General features: G+C 35.2%; 1 protein-coding gene across 5 annotated transcripts in view; it reads left to right on the plus strand.

Annotated features, from left to right (window-relative positions):
* LOC149064673 (teneurin-m-like) overlaps positions 1–11,221 on the plus strand; it is a 391,606-nt gene extending 380,385 nt beyond the window's left edge. For all 5 annotated transcript variants that reach the window (XM_089255506.1, XM_089255505.1, XM_089255507.1 and 2 more), the window contains 5 exons: positions 160–468; positions 1,921–3,523; positions 4,576–5,379; positions 7,570–7,731; positions 7,841–11,221. In XM_089255506.1, coding sequence (XP_089111632.1) covers positions 160–468; positions 1,921–3,523; positions 4,576–5,379; positions 7,570–7,571 — 2,718 coding nt within the window. In that variant the 3' untranslated portion in view covers positions 7,572–7,731; positions 7,841–11,221. The remainder of the gene's footprint in view (positions 1–159; positions 469–1,920; positions 3,524–4,575; positions 5,380–7,569; positions 7,732–7,840) is intronic.
* The last annotated feature ends 260 nt before the right edge of the window (positions 11,222–11,481 follow it).

An 11,481-nucleotide genomic window follows, 5' to 3' on the forward strand; every position in this document is an offset into this window, starting at 1 on the left:
TGTGGCAACACCTATTAATCTGCATATTCAGCTTTTTTTATTGTATAATCTGTAGATTACAGGCAGAGAATTATTCTGATACATTACTGAAGTAAATTATTCCTTTCAGATCGCACATCGAGCTCAATCTCTTCTAACATCAGTGTTGTTTTTTTTTAGGTAAATGGCGAAGTCATGTTTTCCGTGGAATTTGACAGAGCAGAGCAGAGTGAATCACTATACGATAGAAGTCAGGTACCACTCCTTACAACTCAGTATGATGAACTTGGCCAACCTCTAAAATGGCAACCTCGTCAAAATTTCACAGCTGTTTCACTGGAGTATGATAGATTCGGTCGACTTTCCCAATGGCAGCGTGGTCACTTGTCTGAACAATATACATTTGATATACAGGGTCGTTTAGCTGAAATAAGGCATGCTGACAACACTGGAATCATGTTCAAATATGATGATGGTCCTATCAATATGGTATGCTTCATTTTATTCACACACTTATATCTCTCTGTTAATAGGATTTATTATTATCATTATTATTTTTTTTTTCAAACTGCTCAACGTTTTTGGGGTATAGTTGTAGCATGCTGAAATTTTTCCCATAAATGCAAGTTATTTCAGTTCAAAAACTGTTCTAGTATACCTAGCCCGTAATTAAATAATTTTTACTTGCGAACAAAACTGATGAGATCATGTAAGATTGCATTAGATCCAAAGAAAACAAATTAGAACAGTTATTTCATGAAGTAAAAGGTTTCATTTTCCACGTTTTCTTCAATTAGAATGACCCATATGCTTCATGTAGATAAGTCATTCAAACGTATTTGTCTTTTATCCTCTCTTTCCAGACTATTTTCCCATCATTCCCCCCCCCCCCCCTTTAACTATGTCTTAGATAATATTTGTTTTCTGTAGTTTGAGGTACTCTCTCAGTCCCATTTATTTCAAATTATTGACTACGTAACTTAATATTTTTTTTGGAAGGGGGAAGGCAAAGTTCAAAAGTCAATTGCCCTGTGTTCTAATTACTGTAGAACCTTGATAACTGCTCATGTGGATAACACCAATACCCCGATAACTTGATATTTGTTATTCTCATGATTGACACAATACTTGATTCAAAGAGGAAAACCTGTTTTATTTGACACAAGATGGCTAACCTTGCTTACATCGATTACAATTTGTATTTTATATTAATATAATATATGATATTAATATAAGATATTAATATCACTATAAATTTTTTTATATTTCCTATGACTTTAGCTAAATCCATAATTCACTCCAACATTGCTCTCGTTGATTTAAACATTTCTTTGTTTCTTTTTTTTTTTTCTTTTTTTTTTTTTTTTTTTGTATTTTTATGGAAATTCTACCTCATATCTGGAAATAGGATCACTTCCCACTGTTTGAAACGTGAAAACTCGACCTGTATACTACAAGTCACAAGCAGGTGTGAATGATATCTAAAATTTTTGAGTGAGAGGTGGTTCAGTGAGCAAAATCAAAATTTTTGAGTGACAAGAGGGAAATTTCCTAATTTTGGATAATTGCACTGCCCAAGGATATTGTAACATGTTATGCTTTCTTCACTCCTAATTCACGATTATTCAGAAAATTTACATTAAAAAATTACAGAATTTTTTTTTTGTTAATGTATAGATGATGAAATAAAATTGTTCAGCTATATACAAGTATATTCACAAACAAATGATATTAAATTGTGAGGGTGAGAACAAACGAATACTCGCTTACTTATCAGTTTAAGTCGACATGTTTATTGACACTCTTGGGGTGTCGAGTTATTGAGGTTTCATTGAATCCCTGTGTAAATTTATAATTGTTCATCATAATTGATTCATCCATTTATTCATTCATTGCTCATTCATTTATTCACTGTCTTTTTTTTTTCTTCTTCTCTTTCAGCCGAGTGAAGTTATTGTACCAAGTGGTAGCCGGTATCTTTTACAATATGATTCTGCTGAAGGACTTCAAGCTATTGTAACTCCAAATGGGCATAAACATGAAATAGCCATGCAGACATCCTTAGGATTCTACAAACTTCTGTATCTAAGTCCAGGTGTACGGTTTCCATATGCATTACACTATGGTGACAACGGACAACTTCTAGCTAAAATTTATCCAGAAAACAGTGGGAGAGTTGTGTACCTATACAATGGAAACGGTCAGTTACAGACAGTCTTCTGTGGACCTGAACGGACAGATTTCCAATATATTGAACAGAAAGATTTGGTTAAGTCATGGACGAAAACAACTCTTGGTCTGGAACTCCGTGCAGATCTTCGTTACCAGGGTGTCCTTGTCCAAGAAGAACGCCTTCGCGTTAGCAGTCGCAGTGGTCTTAGTAATGGGAAGTTCACTTATCAGTATGAAGGACCAATGACTGTGGTTGAAGCTGAAATAGGCGGGAAAACCACCAGTGACACTCGGTACAGACATAGTATTTTAACTGGATCTCTTGAACAAGTCCAGCAATTCCTCATTCATAGACCAAAGATGAACAATGTTTTCATTCAAGATGAACAAAGACACTTTTCAAAGACGATAGCTCATGATCTCTATGGCAGAATAGCATTGCTTGCAATAAGTTTGTGGAACCGAGAAGTTTTTTCTTTGAACATCAGGTATGATAATCGAGGAAGGGTCAGGCAGTTACTTACAAAAATGGGTCATGATATTGGTCTTGAAGTGAATAACTGCACTTATACACCAGATGGATTTCTAGGAGAAGTTGCTGGACCAAGGATGTATAGATTCTTATACGATATCAACGGCAATATGAAAAGCTTCTTGGAAGATGACAGGCAAGTGACGTTGAGGTATGATGATGGAGACAGATTGATTGGTTACAATGATCTGGAATTGTATGAAATGGACAGGAGAGGTTTTCTGGTACAACGAGGACAAGAAAAATTCACTTTCAATGCGAAGTCACAAATGATTCATGCCGTGCATGCTGGATTATATGAAATAAATTATTACTATGATGCTATGGACAGACTGGTAGCCTGGAAAGACCATACAGGAAATATTACTCAGTTCTTCTATGCTAATCCTAGAAACACCAAACAAGTAACACATATTCATACCACACAGAACAAAGTGACATTTTCCATGACATATGATACAAATGATCATTTGATGTACATGGAGGACACCTCTTCAAACAAATATTTTGTGGCAACTGACCATCTGGGATCACCGTTGATTGTGTTCACATCTGAAGGAAAGATTGTTAAAGAGATGAAGAGATCTCCATTCGGGAAACTCATCTTTGACTCTAATCCGAGTTTCATGTTATTCATGGATTTCAGGCAAGGACTACGGGACTCTTATACCAGGCTATTGTTTTATGATGGACGTGCATATGATCCAAGTGGTTGTCAATGGCTAACACCGAATTGGGAAGATGTTAGAAAATTCATATCTAAACCCTACAAGATTCATCTTTACCGGTTTCATGGCAATAATCCCATCAATGTACCAGATACAGAAAACACATTTAATGGTGAGTACCTCTAATAAAAAAGATAATTGTTGATAAAAACATACCATGATTTTAGACATTATTTGTTTCATCGGGGAAAGTTTTGGAGATTTTTTTTTAATGTGAAAGCATATACATATTCAGGGACGCCGAAAGTCAAAAATATTTGGTCTTGCTCAAGTAATGAACATAATGTTGACTTGGATATGTATGAAGACCAGACCATACTCCATACATTCAACAAAAATGTCTCGTTTTTGGTAAATCTCCCATCACCTGAACTGGGGGGGGGGGGGACGAGCTATATTTGAATGATGATTCGTGTTGGTGAGCAATACCATTCAAATGATTAGTGTAGCTTTAGCAACATTACCATATATGTTCCGGCGTCCCTGTACATATTCATTGTTTTTCCCATAAAACCCAAAAAGTGTCTACATAGGCTTACTTGCTTTTTCTTCTGCTTGCTGTGATTTTACTTTGCCAATTGGCAGTGCTTTTGCTTTCCTTTTTTCCTTCTCTTCTTTCCCCCTCCCCACACTCAACCCGGTTCTGACTGTGGCATTTGGCTATAGAAAATCAAAGAATAGCAATGCAAGCACCTTTTGATTAATACAACCTCAGTAGGTCCCCAAGTTTGGCGTTTGTCTAGTGCCCATTACTTGGCTCCCAATGAAATGTTTTGTGACAGCCATACACATGGATGGGGAAATTTCAACAAATCACTCAAGGACAACACGTAGTGCACACATGTAAACACCCCTGAAATCGATGTTTTGAATGGCTCTGTAGTGAGCTACTGCAATTCTGCTGTAATTTTGTGACCTGCATGTTTTTACACAAACTAATATTCTGGTCCCAAACAAAAACTATTCTTTTAAATGTCTTTCCCATCTATAAACTGGGAGCGTGGAAAAGTACAGCTGTGACAACATCTCTAGTGGATAGTGGCCTAGTTATAAGGAAATATTCAGAGGGCTCAAAAATATTTTGAAAATTTTATTTCAATAGCTGTTTGAAATTTGTATGTTTGGAACCGCATTTTAAATAAATATATTTGTTTGCTTTTTCAGAGCTGCCTAACTGGATTGAGGCATTTGGTTTCCACATATATGGTGGAGAATCATGGCCAAAATTATATTCTGGTCCTCACACACAGTTTCCTTTCAAAAATCACTTACCTGTCATTTCTGGATTGAGTTGCGCAACTAATGTTGTACTGAATGAATTCTCTCGATTGAGCACTGTGCCAAGAACCGAAATCCGTGGTCATATATCTGGCAGTCGTTTGCGACCACACATTGCCAACCTTCCATCAGTTCTAGGTGATGGTTTGCTGATGTCTCGAAGCAATGGACGGGCATATATACATGTCCTATCTGATGCTAGTCCCATTTTACGTGATGTCATGACGATGGTACTGAATGATACAGTCGATGTAGGGCTCAGATTCTCTGCTCATGGGCAGGATTCATTCTACCTTGTTCAGCCGGACCGCAAAAGAGTTGAAGATGATTGGAACCAACTTCAGAGGCTGGGCACTATGTTCAATGTCACAATGCAAGCAGGGGATGATCACGTGGACTTGAAAATCGTCAGCCCTGCCTTGCTGCTGAACGTTAAATATGGTGGTAGTGCTGATGAGGAGAAGAAACGACTTTTGGATGTCATGAAGCAGAAAGCAGTGAAAGAAGCATGGCAGAGAGAGGTGTTTCTCGTGCAGAAAGGTCACAGAGGAAGCAGAGACTGGACTAAAGCAGAAAAGGAAGACTTATTCATGAAGGGAATGGTAACAGGCTATATTGGAAATCATATCCATGATGTAGAAAAGTATCCTCAGCTGGCTGATGATCCAACCAATATAGTGTTCCGGAAATGTAAGTTATATATTCTCATGTAAATTTATTTCTCAGCTGCTGGTTTCATGCTAATTTATTTGTTTGATTTATTAATAAGTAATTAAGATTAATGGATTTGGTATATAATGTCTTTGCATTGTACTGCTTTTGAAATTTCAATACAATTCATAAGGAATACGATTTGATAAATATCTGTCACTTGTGCGTTCTGGCATTCTTAGTGGTTCAAGCTCATCGCCAGTGAAGAGACTTGAAAATAGTAAGTTATGTGTGCACACAGCATCTTCAGATAAAAATGAGCTATCGTCTTTGACATTTTACCCAGAGAGGGGCATTGGCAGTGTTTCAAACCAGTTCTGTCTTAACATACGGGCACCTCAGGAAAGTCAGAAGTATTGGAAAATTAAACTTTTCCAAGAATTTGCCAGATAGGGCCTCAGAAAAATCACTTGGCCCACGATACTCTTAAGACTGCCCTGTTTCAAGCCTGTGGGTGTTGTTCTTGAAATTTATGCAGAAAATTTTGATTTATGAATCAATTCTGGGGGTCCTTAAACCCTTGCTACAAATTACTGTGAGCACCTACAAATTTGACACCAATACACCCAGACAATTGAAGTGATTACAAAATTTCATAGTATATGTGGTATTTTCTTCGATTTATAAATTTAATTCATTCCGAAACGTTACTGGTATTGAGACAGTAACATGTTTAAAAGCAAACTTTTATATATCAAATACTAGGAATCAGTCTATTCCCAGGTTGCTAAAGTGAAAATCAATGAGCATTTCATGAGAATGTGCTTACAAAACAATTGCAGTATGATACACAGCAAGTCTGTACTCAGAGAGGGAACAATCTAGGAACTACCCCTGCCCCTTTAGATTTGGAGAAAATGATTTACTTTTATAAACTCATATAATCAAGATTACCTTGATATTACCTCAGTACCCTCTCCCTTCCTTTACAAACAATCTTTTTCAATGGCTTTGATAAGTAGTGCATTCTGACAGTCACTTTAGGTTTCAACTTGAAGCTTTCACTTCCACGTCCCCAAGTAGTACTGAATCAATCTAAAATTTCCTATTAGTCAGTCAGATATATTCATGTAAGTTGGAGAATTTTCAGAGCTGTGGTTCCCAGCATATGCTTCACAGAGCCCTAAGGACTCTATATGCACTTCCAGGGATTCTGCGGCTGCTCCAGGGAAATGAAATAAAGCAACAAATTTAGTGAACTGAATAAGTAATAAATGTCCCAAAGTGCTCTACCATAGAGACAGGCCATATATTGGTTCTAAAAAAAGCTCTGCGAGTCAAAAAGTGGAAACTGTGGCTTTAGAGCAGGCATATTCAACCAGTTGCTCACGAGCACCATGGCGCTCCCTGAAGCACCCAAAGTGCTTGCGTGCACTTGATCAACGTTCCAATTAAACACCTTGTACAAATTGCATTCAAGGATTGAAATCATCCTGATTTCATACATGTCAAACTTACCATAAGGGTGCTCTTCTTTTGGTGATGGGTACAAACAGTGCTCGTGACTAGAAACAGGTTGAAGACCTCTGCTTTAGAGAGTTATAATCTTTTTTACTTGCAACATGAATTACAATACTCTTATGTGGCAATGAGCTTGTCTGGCCTATTCAGTAATCCACCATTTTTTTTGAGCCCATAGAGGAGGAAAACATTGCATGTCTATGCACAGAAGTTTATATTATTTAAATGGACATTTCAATTAACCTCCATTAGCCCTGCAATATGTACCGCTCAAAAAGTGAGCTACTTTTAATGAATGCGTTCATTTTGGGTACTTGCTGTTTGGCTTTCATTGAAACCACTACATTGTACATGCACCCCATAAACATTCTTCTGGGGAATTTCTAACAAATTGGTGCATGTCGAAAAGTGTTCGTACATGTGTATTATGTGTGGCCTTATTATGTCAATTTTAATTTTATGATGTCATTGTTTCTAAAATTGATAATGCCCAACAGATCGAGCCTTAGTGATCAGATCATTATAAATAAATTAACCAGTGTTGCACAGAACATTTGTTTCATTGTGTTTGTTTCATTTGTTTCAGTACTGTATTTTGCTTTTGAACTTACTAGAATATGGAAAAATGAGAGGAATTTTTCATGTTCATGTGAAAATGATTCCTTTTGTTGATTGGTTCTTATTTTTACTCTCTTTTTTCTTATATAGGAAATGATATGCCACGTCGTCACCAATAGCTTATCTGTGATTGCTTTTGTACAGAATACTACAGTTGAACAGTTTTGACTGCCTTAATCACTGCATGTTTGTCACTGAAGGTTTCTGTGCATACCTCATTCTCATCTGTCATTTATCAAAATTAAACCAAATGTAAGTGATCAAAGATATGTAGCTTTCCTTAAATTGTTTTCATTGTTATCTACGATATATATACATTCTAAAATTGAGCAACTAATGATGTTAAATTTTTTGTTCACAGGTATAAAACACTACTGAAATGTGTCTCGCCACAAGAGAACAGTTTTCACCTGAAAATTGCTCATGTATTTTCCATCACTATAGCAAGTGTTTACTAATAATAATAATAACCACCACCACCATGCATGGTTTGAGATGTGTCACAAAACCTTCCCGGAATTATTATCGACATCCAGGATGAATATGTGAGAAAAACTAGAGTGCTCATTTCTCAGCAAAAATTATTGTTCCGACACATTCAATCCTGTTAGTTATTTAAAAAAGAAAATATCTTGCAGCCAAAATTCGTCCAGTTATAAGTTACTGCCACCTTCATTATGTGTGTGTTTTATGCTCACTGATGCAGTGCATGAACAGTACGTCATACATATGTAACATGTGTGTATATATATAAATATAAGGAAGATGGGGGGGGGGGGAGAGCTGTATGTGTAGAAACAGGGAGACTAAACAGCAGTGAAACATCTGTGCAAAGCAGGGTATGAACTTTATAGATGAAATTTAAATATATATAAAGAAAAACTGCCAAGTGAGAAGTCGTCTCAGCCACTTTATTGTACATTTAAAAATCATTGTGATGCATATATTTCTGTTCTTTGCATATTGTTATTATACTGTCAAAATTGTTGATTGGACTCTACTTTTTGATAGTATTAATTTATCGCTTGCTGGTCTCAGTGATACTGTGCAGAATGTAGAAAATGCACATTTTTTTCCAATGGATTTCATGTAATTATTTTTTGTCTGTAAATAATGTTTATATATATATATATATGAATTAAGCTTTGAAAGCTGTGATCAAATATGTTTTTGCTGTTCATTTTTTTAGGAATTATTGCAATATTTTCTATGTAATGTCTGTTTATTATTTTTCAATTGTTAATGATTGATTTTTTTTTTCAATGATCACATTACATATGAAAACAAAATACTGATTTTTTAAATTATAATCCATATTTATTTATCTTCTGATAAATGTCATTAACTTGATTATAAGAATAACTTTATGAGGTCAGAATTGGAAATTTTCAAGTCAATATATGAAATACTGTATAATTTTATGCCACATTGCTCTCAAATGTGGAGTCATTTATTGATGATAAATTTTCAATCAGAAAATGCAGATTTCTATTACTTGAATAACCAGAACTTAAATGAATAAATAACCAGATATTTATGAATGTGACAAAAATCCATATTCTAGTTTTCTATAGATAAATGAAATGCATACGTATAGTAGTGGTGGTTAACCTTATCCTAGCCTACACAGACTACAAATCTACATCAGACTACAGATTTCTACATGTGCTACTCTCAAGCATAAAGTGTTATGTTTGTGCCACTAATGAGAGCAATAATAAAAACACCATTGCTCTCATTTAGGATTGACAAGGAAGCAGCATCCCATGTTGACTGGCACTGTCTTAAATTTTGAAATCTCCCAATGTCCTGGTAAATGTCATATAAATTATAAAAATTTAACAAATTTTTTCTTTGAAAAGTTTTTTAAAGCTATTTTTTCGGATTTCCAATACCATCACTGATTTATTCTAAGGGCTTGAAACTAGTTGATTGAGCAAACAACTGAGTAAACTATATTGACATCACAAAATGTCTTCATTTACAACCAAAACCTCGAAGATTTATATACTATTACTAGAAGATGTGTGCATGGAAATTTTTCAACACAACTTAATATTATTTTCTGCCACTGTTAGGACACATTCCACATTCAAAGCCATCTTAATGCATGGGCTCACTCAGAACTTTTTCATGGCCACAACTAGATACTTTGCCATCCGGAGCAAGCCGGCATTTTGGCGCCTTGTAATGTAGCTGTTAAAGGGTGAATTCTGCTCCCCCCTTCTGGTTCAGCGCCCAGGGCACCAGACCCACCTGCTCCTCTCCTAGTTGTGGCCCTGCCACTCAGGCACGACCCGTGGGCCTCAAGAGCAGCCACATAAAAATGAGATCTAGAGAGATTGTAGCCGTGTGAAGGCATCAGAAAAATCACTTTGCCCGGTGACCCCATGATGCTTTTAAGACGGCCCTGTCCACATGTTGACTTTCCGTGATGAATAGTAATATTCATTCCAGAGATTTTCTCCGCTTCATTCAACTGCTGACATTGACACAGCTAACAGCAATCTGATTTGAATTCCTACCAACACACACACATTATTTTCTATTCAACCATCTCATTGGCTGTTGTGGTATTTGCATTTTTATTTAGCCTATATATTCTGAGAAAGTGCTCCATAGATTCTCAAATAATGGGAGTGTATTAAAATCTGAAATGACCATGGAGCTCTAAATACAATGTCACTAGTGACACCCATTTAATCAAAAAATTTCGCAATACCATGGTCTTTTTTTCGCAAACACAAATCTAGACATTCACAGTAAAGTTTTCGAGGAACCTAGCCCTCTAATGGCCACAGATGAAAAAATTACACAATTTTGACCACCAGCAGATTATGTATTCGGATTTCATACAGGGATTCAGAAAATTGACTATCAGAAATATTATCAAATAAATATTTTATGGTTTTATTTTTCCTAAGAGCGTGAAATTATATAGTGCAATATAATATTCAAGAAGGGAAAAACTAATATTCCTATTATTCTCTATACATTTGTGGAATGAAATGAGTTATTGATATCAGATATATCTATATGTGTGAATGGGAAAGAAATCTGTTTAATACACTTTTTTTTTCTACTTTCCCACTTAATTGATTTTTTTGGAAAATTTGTTCGAAATTATCCATAAAGAAATGTGATTTTCTAAAGTGCATGTAACTAAAAACAATGCAGGGTATATAATATTTCCTATACTTCAGGGTATAAATATTATCTACTGATACAATATTATGAACTGTGGAATTTAAACGTCATTATTTATAATGAGTGTTTGCAGAGAGGAAATCTGTAAATTATATTGAATGAATTAAATATATATATATATATCATATATCCACAAACAGTCGAATGGACAATCAGCGCACTTTTCAAGATTTATAGTGCTGGACACCAACAGAACATTCTCGAGGAAGAAAAAAAAAATTATTATTAATTGTAAAGAGTATAGGAAATTTTTTTTCTCTTGTAAATTTAAAAATGTGTGACTGTGTTGTGTGTCATAAGTTCATGAATGTTCAAGTAAGTTTCCGAATATAAAAGAATAATATGGATGCTTTATTTATTTAATAATGTAATTTTGGTGAGCTTCTTTGTACATATGTGAATAGTAAAAATTTGCTTGTAAATATCTGCCGATACGAATTATCAACTGTTTGTACTTAATTGTTGTGTACTTTATTCGTTATTGTGATGTGAAGGGATTATATGCTCTAATATTAAACTTGGACCAAACTGGCTATTCTCTCATTTGTATTTATTTTCTTTTTTTGACAATGCTTCCTACTCTATCAGTCTCGAACAATTAAAATTTGAATCAAGGGGTTGTGAGTATCCACTCTTTTTATACTACTGTAATGATGCCCACCTTGCGAAATGGCTTTGAACTTCCAATTAGTAACAAAGATACATGCTGGAAAGTTTTGATATATATATAGGCCTATAATTATCTGTTTTTCGCGTTGAGCATTTTCACAAGTATGTCAAGCTTTGTAATTGAAA

Source organism: Pholcus phalangioides, unplaced genomic scaffold (assembly GCF_987345545.1).
Source record: "Pholcus phalangioides strain wild (caught in Gottingen) unplaced genomic scaffold, Ppha-v1.0 ptg000042l_1, whole genome shotgun sequence".
In the NCBI taxonomy this organism is placed as follows: Eukaryota; Metazoa; Arthropoda; class Arachnida; order Araneae; family Pholcidae; genus Pholcus; species Pholcus phalangioides.